Raw genomic sequence first — 14,528 nt, forward strand, 5'->3', positions numbered from 1 at the left:
TTGAATAAATACTGCGATATTTATTATTTTTAGTGAACCCGACCTTCCTGTCACCTCACTTTTATGGCTGAGCAGCTTGTAAGTTCCCAAAGGATTATTTGAAAAAGAAAAAGAAAATCCTGCTTCTATCTGCCAGTCCTCCTTATCAGCAGGGTAGGAGTTCACATATTGTAACACAAGGTCAGCGCTCGGTCATGGTCTTGGAGGCAGGGCCAGGCACCTGTAAATCCTTCTTCCTTCACCAGCGGAGGCAACGTACAATATCAAACAGGCATGGAGACTTTTCAGGAAGTGCTGAACTTTGGCAGGAAGGGCAGGCGGGGGCGGGGGCGGGGGGGGGGCAGAAGCAAACCAGGGTCAGGCTGTGGTGAACAGAGAGTGGACTCTCTCTCACATGACTGGGGACAGCAGACTCCAGCGAGGACTCCCACTTTCTCTTCTGCTCGGGGTGTGTGCGTGCAGAATCTTTGCTCAGGATCTTCTCGGCCGTAGGGAATCAAATCAACTAATGTGCCTTATCAATACTTACAAGCCGAGTGAGCGGCAGGGTGCTGGGCACCCCCAGCCAAGAACTCGCTCGCAGCAGCTTCCACGGTGCACACAGGCTTCTAGCCTCCAGGCAGCTGTCCACAGCTCTATGCAGCTTATGGACCCTCATCTGATGGGGCACACATGCACAGCCTGAGGCTCCACCCCATTCAATTGTTGGTCTTCAAGCCCTTCCTGGTTCTGGAAGATGGTGGGGGTGGGGAATGGTGGAGGGTCTATTGGACCATCCCTCACTTGCCCAGTCTCTTCTTGCACGCCTGCCTCCATCCCGGACTGCCCTGACCCTTCCTCCTCCCCCTGCCCTGGTTCCTATCTTGTGGGTGGTGCAAACCCCATAAATCGTTGCCCCCCCCTTCTGGACCGCTGCCTCTACCACACACTTTTCAGGGTCCCAGCAAGCAAGTTTTGTCTCTTGTGAGCCTCAGAGCAGGGGGGCTGCTTTCTCCGACAAAACAGGTGACATGAGGATGCTCGGGTCAAAGCCAGAGGATCAGACTTCCTCATGTTTTTGTAAGTCATGGGCTGTGGATGGCTCCTAGCTAGGATAGCTCTGCTCTGTCTCCACGGTTGGAGGCAGAAATGCTTCTGAATCTCAGTTGCTGGAAACCACAGGAGGGGAGAGTCCTGCCCCTGTGCTCAGGTCCGGCTTGCTGGTTTCCCATTGAGGCATCTGCTGGGCTCTGTGAGAACAGGATGCTGGATTAGATGGGCCACAGGCCTGATCCAACAGGCTCTTTTTGTGTTCTTAAGTGGCAATCTGTTGGTTTGGGTCAGACGTGTAGGTACCATTTGGGGAATGGTCGTGTGTTGCATGTGGGGTACCCCTTGTGTGCAAAAGGGGCCAATACTCCCCCCCCCCCGTATTGTAGGGGTGGCATGGAACAGGAAGGCAGCAGCCCTGTGTGATGATGCCAAAGGCACGCGATTGATGGAGGGTGCCTTGCGCATGAAAGATGGCAGCCAGTTCCTGATCAGCATCTGTAACGCTCTTCCTTCCACCCTCCGCCTGTTCCTATGATAGACCTACTTGGAGGGTCTTACCAGCCATGCCTCAAGACCCCTTCTCTGTCCGCCCATGAAGTCCTTTTGTGGGGGCCCAGCCCTTGCCCACCCCACTCCTTCCTGCATTTCTAAGGTTGGGCCCCTTCCAACTCTGCAACTCAAGGGTTCTATGGACATTGTGGCTGTTTACAGCTATGTCCCGGGAGTGGCAAAACTAGAAAGCAGAGCTTCTTCTCCCTATGTTCTCCTCCTTCTCTGTCTCCATCTGTCTCTCTGTCTCTCTCCACCCCCCTCCTTCATCTCAGGCGCCCCATCAGCCTGCCCTGGCCTGTCTCTGAGCCTCCTGTCCTGACTTGGCTGACCTAGCGGTGCCTGGTGGAGTTAGATAGCTGTAAACACGGGGCTGAGATCATAGGGAATGGCTGAAGGGAGATGCTTTGTGCGCTGCATTGATAAGGGCACAGGAAAAGCCATTAGAATGAACAAGTGTCAGTGACCTGCGATAACCGCTTTGGGCTGGGGGCTAATGGAATCTGGGGAGCAGCAGCCGCCGCCAGAGCTTTATTTCTCTCTCCACCCCCACTGCCCCCAGTTTGCCCCTGCCCTGTTGCTCACAAAACCCGGCGGCTTGGTTTTTCACAGGGGTGTAACATCGCTTCCATCACAGCCGGCTGCAAATCCTCCTTGCAGACTGGTTCACAAGCAGCCCGTGAGTCTCCCGGGACTGAAAAGGGAGAGCAGGCAGAAGGGAAAAGGGAAAAGAGCTCCGCAGCTCCTGCAGCTGCTGTCCAAACACCAGCAACCCCTTGGCACAGTCAGGGAAAGAGTTTGGAAATAAGGATTTGAGTTGACCTGAACAGGTTTCTCCCCCTGCCCTAGCGAGGCTCCCTGCCAGAGGCAGATTTAGGGCCGTGCGACTGCTTCCCCCACCCAGGGCGCGGGAGCCAAGTTAGGGCTTTTAAAGCTTAGGGAGGGAGGCTGGAGGGCTCCAGAGCCTTGCACCTCCTTCCCAAAGCCCAGCGCCCAGCGCCTCTCCTCCCCGGCTTTGGGAAGGCACCACAAGGCCTGGAGTGTGTGTCAAATGTTGGCCTTGCATAGGGCACCCTGTTTCCAAGGCCCTCCCCGGGTGGGATCTTGGTGGGTGGAAGGGAGCAGAAGGAGCGAATCTCAGGAGGTTAGAGAGGATGACCTGAGTGAGGGGGTGTCCAGAGAATGACTTGATATTCTGATGGAGGCTTCTCTTCCTTTGCTTCAAGTACAAAAGAAATAGGTGTGGGATTGGCCAGGCTGGGCGGGGCAAGAGGGAGAGAAGGAACCAATGACCAAGGGCTGTAGCTCATTGGGGGGGGGGGCACATGCATCATATGGATGGCAGCATTTCCCAAGATGGGCTGCAAAGAGCCCTGTCTGAGACCCCTGGGAGCAACTGCCCCTCAGCCTGGACAGCCAGGAGTTGGACGGGTCAGTACTCTGACTTGAGAAAAGACAAGTTCATCCCAAGGCCTCTTCCTCTCTGTTAATTCGCTGGTTCTCAGCCCTTTCTGTGTCCTGCACTTCCTTCCTTCCTTCCTTCCTTCCTTCCTTCCTTCCTTCCTTCCTTCCTTCCTTCCTTCCTTCCTTCCTTCCCTGTGTCTATGCTTTGGGGGCTGTGCATTGCTGCTCTTCTGCAACCAGCTTTCCTGGGTTTCAGTGATTTGGAGAGTTGCTGGTTGTTCTTCCTCCAGGATGCACCCGTGTCTCTTTAAATACAGAGAAATGATTGGTATCCAGTGCTGCTTTTCACGGCTGTTCACAAGCAGAGGGTGAGCAATGCTTGGGGCCTGCTTCTGACACATGCGCCCTCTTCCAGGGCCCTTGATTTTGGATGTGCGCATCCAGCTAACAGTGGACACATCTGGATAGACAGCAGTTCTATCTCAGCAACGGGGAGAGAAGAGTCAACAGTGATTTCAGGTGTGGGGAACCCCTGGCCCTCCAGATGTCACTGAACCACAACTCCCATAACCCCTGGCTCTTGGCCATGCTTGCTGGGGCTGGCGGGAGTTGTAGTTTGACAACATCTGGAGGGGTCCCGTCTGGCACAGAGCTTTCTGTGGTTGTGCTTCTTAACAGCCAACTCAAAGCAACTGAAAAATGCCCGACACTTTTGACTGCAGTCCCTCTCCTGATCTGATATGTGCCAGATATTATCCGCATTTCGCAGCGTGCTCAGCAAAGTGCATTTGGCTGGGCTCTGGCCTTCCAGGAATCTGATAGCTGCAGCCCATTGGCCTGACTCATGTGAGCCTCATCCCTCCGTGTTGAGGCTGGGATGGAGCTTGGCTGCTTTGTCTCCTGGCTTTGCCAAGCGCTTCGGAGAGAAGCAGTCACAGAGGTGAGGTCACTTGCCTGAAGATGGGCAAAAGTGGGGAAGATAAGCCCCAGTGCCCGCTGGGGAACCCCTGTTGTTTTAGTTGCATGGCTTCTGAAACACACATGTTCCCCACTTCTGCCTGTGGATTTCCTTCCCTCTGTGTGATGAAAACCTAACTGAGCTGGGCAAATCCCTTTTCTGGATCCTGACTTTGCAAGTTAGGGCACCCTTCAGCACGTAGCCCCCTTCTGCTTCAAACCACTGAAGCAGGCGCTGGGGAGCAGGACCAGTTGCAGATTCCCTTGTAACGCCTAGAATTAATGGATTAATGGACTAAGTTGCTATTCGTATCTCCAGAGATGATGAGCAGAGGAAAGGCCACGCGGCAATGATGGCCCACTGACTCTTGAAACAGCAGGCAGCAGCATGAGAGGGAGAGGAGTACATTTGAGCCGTGGGCCTTGATTGGTGGACATTCAATGAAGTTGCATGTTGGAAGATCAAGCAAAGTTGCATGTTGGAAGATCGAGCAAAGATAAAACAAAGTCCTTCACATGTTGCAGAGTAAACTCTGGAAGTTCCTCCCCAAAGAAGCAGTAATGGCCACCAACCAGGATGGCTTTACAAGAGGTTTAGACAAATTCATGGAGGAGAGGGTCAGCCATGGCCACTAGCAATGGGGGGGGGTATGCTGTGCCTTCACAATTGGGAGGCGGCGGTGCTTCTGAATCTCAGGAGGGGAGAGTTGCTCTTGCACTCGGGTCCTGCTTGCGGGTTTCCCACAGGAGGCATCTGGTTGGCCACTGTCAGAACAGGATGCTGGACCCCGTGGGCCACTGAGCGGCTCTTATTTATCTTTTTGCGTTCTGATCTCTGGCTGGAGGAGAGAAGCAGGAGAGACCTTCAGGGTCCAGCTTCAGCTGCTGTCCTTTGAGGATGAGAATGGGCTTGGCTTTAAGGCTCTGGGTCTCCCAGGGCACTTGAATTGGCATCTGTCCCTAGTCACTTCATTGGAGGAGCGTTAATGAAGAAGGAAAGGGCAGACGGGGCTGGCACCCTGCCTATCATGGGGTGAAAGGGGCCTTGTTCGCAGCCCCTCTCAAGAGCAGCTTTCAAAATGTTGCCTTCTTTTGAATTCAGTTGTCCTGGGTAGGTTTGTGAAGGAAGATTAACCTCCCCGCCCCCCCATTTCCCTGCAGTGATTTGTAATTGAAGTGGGCACACAGTGGGGGTGTGGGGGTGGTGGGACTCTCCTGATTTCTGTGACTTAGGGCGAAACAAATGACCTCCAGGAGGCAGGAAAACGCACCTCCTGCATTAGCTCTTGGGCTTTGAGCTCTGGAGTTTGGGCTGCACAGGAAAAGGACAGCCTGCTTGCCATGTGAAATTGGAGTTGCCCTGCACGTCGTTTGCATGTCATAATGATCTCTTAAATCATAAAATGTGTTCCTTGGGTCGCCAGAGGTTCTGGCAAGAGAACAAAAGTTCCCAGACTTCTCTCCTCCCCCCACGCCCTTCCAGCGCATGTAATACCCTTGACTTAAATACCAGATTCATCTTGTCCGGGGGAAGATGATGTGGATACAAGGAAATGAATGTTCAGTAAACAACCGACGTGGGGTCTCACCTCCTTGCAAACTCTGTGCATACTAATCAGGATGAAGGCTCAATAAAAAGGTCACCTGGAAGTGACCTTAAAGCTCAGAAAATAGACTTTTATTCCAGTGTCTATTACGCATGGCAACTAGTTGTCTTCAGAAGCGAGGAAATCTCCTGCTGCCTTCTGCCAGCGCCCAGGAGCAACAGATCCCAGAGCCTGGGCTTTCTGTGCAATGTGTCTAGTGCACCTTTTGAGAGCTGATGTCTGTCTCAGACAAATGCCTTCAGCTCCTCCTCACTTGTCCACTCCAGATCAGTGCCAAGGTGTGTGTTTACGAAGAGCGTGTGCGAAATGTGTTTTTCTAAATGTGCAAATAATCCTCATATATGTTAGAAAATGTTATCATATTGGGTTGTAGAATACACTGTTTCTGTACCTTTCCCCTTTTGCTCCCCCATGGTCTTATGTGGCCTGCCTGTTTAAAATCCTGCGTCAAAGTTTATGGAAAGTGGCGATCAGTTCAATCCACCCTTGGCAGAGCTAGCAGTGCTTTGGAAGGAGTCACTTCCAAAGGGCCTTCTCGGTAGTGGCACCCGTCCTGTGGAACGCCCTCCCAGCAGATGTCAAGGCAATAAGTAACTATTTTACTTTTAGAAGACAACTGAAGGCGGCCCTGTTTAGGGAAGTTTTTAATGTTTAATGCTGTACTGTTTTAATATTTGGTTGGAAGCTGCCCAGAGTGGCTGGGGAAACCCAGCCAGATGGGCGGGGTATAAATAATAAATTATTATTATTATTATTATTATTATTATTATTATTATTATTATTATTATTATCATCATCATCACTGCACAAGGACTGACCTGACCATCAAGGAGGGCTTTTAAATAGATTTTATACATTAGAGAGGAGGGAGGGCACCTGTGAACAGGGGCTAGACCCATTACGAACGGCGTTTGGCTGCTTCGAAAGCCCAGGCTCCTTCAGCCTCCTCTTTGCTGGCTGCTGTCAAGCCCTCTGAGGAGAAGCCCCCCTGGGTGTCAGACCTGGGGCTTGCCAAGATAAACCCAGGCTGCTCTAAGGGGCTGCTCCGCTAGCGGAATGAGCAGTGGGGAAGGCTCTTTGTTACAGAGGGGCAGAGAGGCCCAGACTGCCGGCCTTGAGCAGGGAAGGGCCTCTCCCAGGACTTCATAGAATTGTAGAGTTGGGAGAGACTACCAAGGGTCATCCACTCCAACCCCTGGCCAATGCAGGAATCTCACCTTGGTTTTTTGGAGGCCGAGGGAGGTGTTTAAGGAAGCCCAAGGGCCCACAACTGCACAGCGGACGCCTAGAGATGTTGGCCAGAGCAGCCATCCCTCTTGAGCTCCTTACTCCCTCTGTCCAGACCAACAACGTGTAGCAGCCCCGTGTGGTGTTTCCTGCTTGGCAGGGGGTTGGACTGGATGGCCCTTGTGGTCTCTTCCAACTCTATGATTCTATGATTCTATGATTCTATGAACTCACCCAAGGCCTCGGTGTCTGGGTCATCTGCTCAAAAGTGGGGCCTTGAAAAGGGGAGCTTGGAGGGGGAGGTGGGTTGAGGACTCTGGAGGGAGGGGCTGTCCTGGCCCAGCACCCTGGTGGGAAATGTGTGGGGAGGAGTCCAGGGAACAGGCAAGGTGGGAGAGGAACAGCAGCAATCCAAAGGGGGAGTGCAGAAGGGCACTTGAGTGTGGCTGCTTTGCTTTCTTACATAAGAATATCAGAAGAGGCTACTGGATCAGGCCATTCACCCACATAGTCCCTCATCCTGTCCTCACAGAAGGATGCCCTAATGGGAAATCTGCAAGCAGGATCCAATCCCAAGAGCCCTCTCCCCTCCTGCGGTTTCCAGGAACTGCGATTCAGAAACATGGTTGCCTCCAACTCTGGAGGGCAGAGTAGAACCACTGTGGCTAGTAAACCCATCGATAGCCCTCTCCTCCTCCGTGTATTTGTCTAATCCTCTTTCAAAGCCACCCCTGTTGGTGAACATCACTGCTCCTGTGGCAGGGAGTTCCATAGCTTATCCATGTGCTGTTTCTGATGGTAAGAACTGCTTGATGGACTCCCTCAGGAGGTGGTCCTGGAGGTTTTTAAGCAGAGGTTGGGTGGCCACCTGGCCAGGATGCTTTAGTCGAGATTCCTGCATTGCTGCGGGTTGGAATAGATGACCCCTGTGGGTCCCTTCCAACTCTACAATTCTATGATTCAATGACTTCCTTTCTTTCCATGGCACAGATGCTCACCACAGTCTCCCCTCCGTATCCATCTCCCTTCCAGCCATGGCATCAGGTGGTGCAGGGGACCCTTCTGTCCTGTACTGATGCCGGGATGGTGGCTGTTGCAGGATGTGGCCAGTAGGGGGCATCTCTTGACCACCCTTTTAGCCTTGCGCAAGGGTAGGGCCAGCCTCTGCCCCGCTGTGCAAATGAGCCAGATGGCGAAGTGTGATACCCCGCTGACCCTCATTAGTGAGCCGTATGAAAAGGGCTCCCCTCTTCACATGCAAACATATTAAAGCAGCCCTTAGAGTTCCCCCCTATATAAAACTGTCTTCACTTCCCCTGGCCAGGCAGTTAAAAGGGGAACTCCAGCTGCAGCCAGACAGGGGAAATGAAAGGCTTTAAGGAACTTTCTCGCTGCTCTCTTACCCACAAAGAGGGAGGGAGAGGGAGATTTAAATGGAAAATAGGCCTTTAGTTCCTTGGAGTCGGGTTGATTAGGAAAACATGGAGCTGCTGTTCCCAGTGGATGAGGCAGGAAAATCCCCCACCCCACCCCAGACTGCCTTTCTGGTGGCTACAGGGCTGGGCTGAGGGGGGTCTGCAGGGAAGGGCTTCCAAGTTTGGGGGCTGCCTTCATGGCGGAAGATACAGGGCAGATCACAGGGCCTGAACTTCCTTTTGCAGGAAGGGAGTCCGAGGGACTGAGGCAGATAGTGGGGATGGAGAGAGATGAACAAACGACAATGTGCAAATCGCCATGTCTATATGCCATCCAGCAGTTCCCAAGGAACTCAAAAGCGAAATTGCAGATCTTCTTACAAAAATGTGTAACTTGTCTCTCAAATCAGCCTTCATATCTGAGGACTGGAATGTAGCCAACGTAACGGCAGTTTAAAAAAGGAATCCAGGGGGGATATTGAAAATTGAAGGCCACTTAACTTAACATCTGTCTTGGGAAAACTGTTGGAAAGTATTGTTGAAGATAAAATGACCAAGCATATAGAAGAAGAAGCCTTGCTGAAGCAGAGCCAGCATGGCTTCTACAAAGGCATGTCCTGTCTCATGAACCTTTTGGAGTTTTTAAGGAGCGTCAACGTGCAGATGGATAGAGGCGGTCCACTCGGCATAGTGCACGTGGACTTTCAAAAAGCTTTTGGCAAAGTACCTCTCCAAAGAACTCTTGAGTAAGTTTGATAGTCAAGGGATAAGAGGAGAGGTCGTTTTGTGGATTAGGAATTAGTTAAATTGCAGGAAAGAGAGAGTTGGAATCAATTGAAAGGGGCAATTCTCCGAATGGAAAGTTGTAGAAAGCCGAGTCCACCAAAGAGGAGTATTGGGACCGGTGTTTTTTTTAACTTGTTCATAAACAATCTAGAGTTAGGGATGAGCAGTGAGGTGGCAAAGTGGTAAAATGGCAAATACAGCTCAATATAAGCAAGTGTAAAGTGATGCATGTCAGGGCAAAAAAAAATATGAATTTCACATATACACTCATGGGGGCAGACTTGGTGGTAACTGACCAGGAAGGAGAGCCTGGAAGCCCATTTCCCAGGACTGCCTGCTGAAACCAGGCTTGGGGATGGTCAGCCTGGGATATACTCTGTGATTCTATGATGCGTTTGATGAGATTCCTTCATTGCAGAGGGTTGGACTAGACTGTTGCATATTTAGCAGATTAATTGCACTGCAGAAAGCATGCTGGGGAGACCACACGTTCAGGAAACAATGAAGAAACGCAAAAATATATTTTGTTTGGCTTTAATTACAAAAACAAAAACTCCTCTTACATTAAATCTATAAGTTTGACCCATCCACCGACCCATTCACCAGAGTACTGTCCTGAGAGAGGGACACGCTGCTCTTTATATACTACAGTGATGCCTCGCAAGGCGAAATTAATTTGTTCCGTGAGTCGTTTTGCATTGTGAAAATTTCGTCTTGCGGTTTTCCAATTTAAACAAATCAAAGCAAAAAAAATCCATCTTGCGAGTCAACAAAAAGATTGCGAAACGCTTTCGTCTTGCGAGTTTTTCGTTGCGCGAGGCATTCGTTTTGCAAGGTACCACTGTCTACCCAATTGCTGACACAGCTTAATTAACACAACTAAACAGCACCTGCTATACTGCTTCACAGCTGTAAAACTAGGTCATGATCTGGCCTTTAAAGAGATACACATCTTGTGAAACGATAATGAACCTTAATATTTAAACCATTCAGCATAGATGACCCTCAGAGTCCCTTCCATCTCCTGGATTCTAGGCTTCTAGGGTCCAAGAGACTCAGGCCATGTTCAAAATGGATTTGTCTCAGTTCTTCACCTTTGGGGAGCAGCTGCTTTCTCTGGGCAGGAGGTGGTGGCGTTCAGGACTAGAGCTTGACTAGAGGTCTCCTCTTCTCAGGGTGCCCGAGATTCCTTTGAGAGCTACTACCGGAAGCAGAGGAGAAAGCAGGCCCGGCTGGTGCTGCAGCCCCCCTCCAACATGGTAGGTGGGGCTCCCTTAAATAGGTTTCCGGTTCAGAGCTGGGCTGGGCTGGAGGGTTTCTCCCCCCCCCCCTACCTCTGGATACCTGAGGTGGTTCTCTTCTCTTTTCAGCACATTTTAATCTTGATCCATTTCTCTCCCCCTCCAGCATGAGACATTGGGCGGCTACCGGAAATACTTCAATCAGATTGTAGGGTAGGTACTGTATTGTTATTTCTGTTCATCTGCTTAGATGCTGCAAACACTCCTCCTTTTAGAAAGGTGTTTTCTGAGTCCTACCTGGAGGGGTCTGAAGCAAAAGAACCAAGTGTTTCCTAAGTGAGTCCGAATGCCCCAAACCTTGCACAATGCATGCGAGGGCAGAGAGATCTTGCACATTTTGCAGGCTGGAGAATAAAGGGATTTTGTGTGCAGTGAATTGGGTATTCAGCCGCCATGGGAAGGGGGGGGGGGGGCTGCAGAACCTCTTTTTTGGAGGTTTTCGAGAAGAAGACTGTCAGGGAGTCCTGGGGTTCAAGATGCCTCCGGCGTGACTTCCCACACCCTGAATGATGAGAGCACAGAGGTTTTCCTGGTTCTTGGGATCTTTCTGCTGCCGTGCTGAGCCAGTGCTCCTGCAGGAGCAGGTGCAAAGGATTCCTTGGCCCGGCTGTGGAGCAGAATGGAGCTGAGGTTTAACAGAAGTCACAGCATCAGGAGAGGCATAGCTCTCAAACGCCAGAGAAGTGTGCATTCACCAGGATTTCCCAGGTCACCGGTGGAAATAGGCCTGCAGAGCAAATAATTCTGGGGGATGTGAGCAAAGGAGCCGAGTGTGTGACTCGAGGGACACCACACACACACACACACACACACACACACACAGACACAGACACAGATGCACACACTTGAGCCTGAAGCCCAGTTGCAAGTGCAATGTTAAGTAGAGGTGCATATTTAGAGGAAATTGCCTGGAAAGATGATCCTAAGAACATAATATGAGCCCTGCAGCTGGATCACGCCACCTAGCCCAGCATCCTGTATTCACTGTGGTCAAGCAGATCTTTCTTCTCCTTCTCCTTCTCCTTCTCCTTCTCCTTCTCCTTCTCCTTCTCCTTCTCCTTCTCCTTCTCCTTCTCCTTCTCCTTCTCCTTCTCCTTCTCCTTCTCCTTCTCCTTCTCCTCCTCCTCCTCCTCCTCCTCCTCCTCCTCCTCCTCCTCCTCCTCCTCCTCCTCCTCTTCTTCTTCTTCTTCTTCTTCTTCTTCTTCTTCTTCTTCTTCTTCTTCTTCTTCTTCTTCTTCTTCTTCTTCTTCTTCTGCGATCCCTCAGAGCCGAGTAAGATTGTGTTCCATAAACACAGTTTTAACAGTGAGTCCGTAAGTGACTGTGGAGGCCAGTTCTGGATCCACACGTCCTTCCACAGTGGGGACATAGGTTTCCGGACGGGAGTTGATCCTGGTGAGGGTTTGCCAAGCATGCCTTCCGCTTAGCATGTTTCTCTCTTTCGTCCTGAGTTCAAGTGTCTTCAAAGCCCATGACACCTTTGGTAAAGGTTGTTCTCCAACTGGAGTGCTCGCAGGCCAGTGTTTCCCAGTTGTTGGTGTTTATACTACATTTTTAAAGATTTGCCTTGAGACAGTCTTTAAACCTCTTTCGCTGAGCACCAGCATTACGCTTCCCATTTTTAAGTTCAGAATAGAATAGTTGCTTTGGAAGACAAGAATCAGGCACCCAAACAACACGGCCAGTCCAATGAAGTTGATGTTGAAGAATCATTGCTTTGACACGGGTGGCCTTTGCTTCAGGCAGATGCCCTAATGGGACCTGGGTGCAGAAGCGTTCTCCCTTGGTGATTCCCATCGACTGGCAGCCAGAGAAATCCCACAGCATCACGGCTTGCAGCCAATGGTAGCCTTATTCTCTTTGAATTCTTTTAGACCCTCTTTAAGCTTTCCAGCTCTTGTCTGTGGCTTCCCAAGGTGAGGCTTTTCCCTGCCTTGGAGCGAATGGAGGAGACCCAGGAACTCCCAAGGGTGCAGCCGACCCAGAGCTCTGCACCAAGGCTGCTGATGGGGCTTCCCCGCAAATTGTAGGCTTGCCAGATGGATTTGCAGGAGCCCACCCACCTTGTGGGTTCTGTCGGATTCCATGGAGACTCAAGGACACCTGAGCTCGGCTCCTGACAGCCTCCCCTTCTTTTCCCTTTTGGCAGTTTCTTCGTCATTGAGGACCACGTCCTGCACACAAGCCAGGGTTTGGTGGACAGAGTCTACATCGATGAGCTCTGGGAGATGGCGCTGTCAAAGACGATTGCTGCTCTCCGGACACATTCTGTGAGCATCAGTCCTTTAGTCTGAAGTGGTCGTAGGTGGGCAGGCAGCCTTGCAGAAGTTGGGTGGGTGGGGGTCTTTGGATTCCCTTCCAGTGGTACCCTCTCTGCAATGAAAGCCATTCACTGTATTCCTCACTTTTTAAGGCAGGGCCTTGGTTACTATTGTTTTTCATAGCATCTGAAGGCTATTTTTTTTGGGGGGGGGGAGGCGAAGTTAAAAGAGAACATTTCTTGTTTCTTTTTCACACACCCTCCCGGTGTGCTCCCTGTTCTGACCCTTCTGGAAAGAAGGTGGGGGTGGAACAGTAGCACGCCAAAAAATAACCCCTTTCCCTCTCTTACAGTCCTACTGCTCTGACCCCAACCTGATTTTGGACTTGAAGAATCTCATTGTGCTTTTCGCTGATACGCTCCAGGTGTGTTGCTCCCTCTGCCCCATAGGTCTGCCAGCTTTCTGCCATGTGCCCAGGACCTCCTCAGCCAGCCTTCTGAGCCTGGGCCCCTTCTCTCTGCCCCCCAACCCTTGTCTTGCTCAAAGGGGGGGGCTGCCCTACGATTTGCCACTTGCAGCAGCTGGTGACCCCCTGAATCTGTCCAACACTGGGCCTTACCTGACTCTTCCCATTGCTCGAGTGGCTGTAGCTTGCTGCCAAGGTTCCCCTGAGAGGTTCCCCTGCTTTTCTGCTCCTGCGAGACTTGCCTCTTCCCTTCGTATTCTGAAATTCCATCCACGGTTTTCTGGGCTTCATAGAGGAACGGTTTTCTTAGCTGTGATCCATCCCCTGCAACTCGAGGACCCTTGGGGTCTCTTCCAACTCTACGATTCTAGGATTCTGTGGGGAGGGGCTGCCCAAAATGTTCTCTGCTGCGATTTCTTGTGCTCCCCCCTAGAAGTGCAGCTTCCCCGGGGCCCTGCTCAAAGCCCCAGGAGCACCAAGGGGCAAAGCACCAAAGCTGCTTTCCGCATGACCCTTCAGGATGCAAAATGTCTCTCTCCCTGGATTTGCCGCTCTGCGTAATGTGTGAAGGCTGGCCCTTTGTGCCTTCCGTGTTCTTGAGTGTTTGTGTGTCTCTACCCAGGGATACGGCTTTCCCGTCAACCACCTCTTTGACTTGCTCCTGGAAATCCGGGATCAGTACAGTGAGACTCTGCTGAAGAAGTGGGCAGGAGCTTTCAGGTGAGGCTAATTTCAGAAGCCCCTGGGTGCTGGCCTCAAGCGTTTGGGGGGGGGGCAGAGACCTCAGAGGTGCCAGCTGCCTCCTTTTCTCTTCCCCTGGCAAGATGCCTGGGTTATACCTGCTGCAGGGCTGGGTCTCACTTGACTCCAGAAAACACTCCAGGGAAGTTTTTGTGGGCTGGGGGAGGCTGCCTGTGCAAGGGGCTGCTGTGATTTGGTCCAATGGTGGCATCTGTTCCCTCTCTGCTTTCCACACACTTGACTGTATGTGCTGCAGGAGAAGCAGGATGGTGCCCACCTGACCACAGTACAATTCCTGAATCCTCAGTGGATCCTGGCGATGTTCTGCCTCCAGTGTCAGAATCACTCTACTGCTTTATTTTATTTTATTTTATTTCTTGCAAACGCTCCTGTGGGGGCTTCCTGGGAGGCCAAGGCCTTTCTCCTCCTACCTGAAGCAGAGCGAGGTCCATCTTTCTTACCGTCCTCCATTATTGTCGTTGCGGCATTTCACAGAAACATTTTGGATTCGGATAACTACAGTCCCATCCCGGTGGCCAACGAAGAGCAGTATCAGAAAATGGTCGGTCAGTTTCCCTTCCATGATCCGGAGCTGGAAAAGGTAAGTGGGGGGGCAGGTAAGTGGGGGTTGGGGGTCTGGTGGGGTTTTTATGTTGTTGGTTTTTTGTATCTTTATTTTGGAGTGAATGATTTATGTGGAAATTGTCCACTTTGGTGGTGTATTTTTGATGTTATTGCTTATGACTACTTTAGTTATGCGTGTAGTTACATAATTTTTGTAG

At 51.3% G+C, this 14,528-nt stretch overlaps 1 protein-coding gene across 3 annotated transcripts in view; it reads left to right on the top strand.

The window, feature by feature from the left end:
- The window catches only part of EXOC6B (exocyst complex component 6B), a 218,297-nt gene that overhangs the window by 108,592 nt on the left and 95,177 nt on the right, over positions 1-14,528 (top strand). For all 3 annotated transcript variants that reach the window (XM_035103719.2, XM_035103722.2, XM_060278290.1), the window contains exons 9-14: positions 10,153-10,236; positions 10,385-10,431; positions 12,428-12,548; positions 12,892-12,963; positions 13,628-13,725; positions 14,242-14,347. In XM_035103719.2, the coding sequence (XP_034959610.1) occupies positions 10,153-10,236; positions 10,385-10,431; positions 12,428-12,548; positions 12,892-12,963; positions 13,628-13,725; positions 14,242-14,347 (528 nt within the window). The remainder of the gene's footprint in view (positions 1-10,152; positions 10,237-10,384; positions 10,432-12,427; positions 12,549-12,891; positions 12,964-13,627; positions 13,726-14,241; positions 14,348-14,528) is intronic.

Source organism: Zootoca vivipara, chromosome 9, assembly GCF_963506605.1.
Source record: "Zootoca vivipara chromosome 9, rZooViv1.1, whole genome shotgun sequence".
Classification (NCBI taxonomy): domain Eukaryota; kingdom Metazoa; phylum Chordata; class Lepidosauria; order Squamata; family Lacertidae; genus Zootoca; species Zootoca vivipara.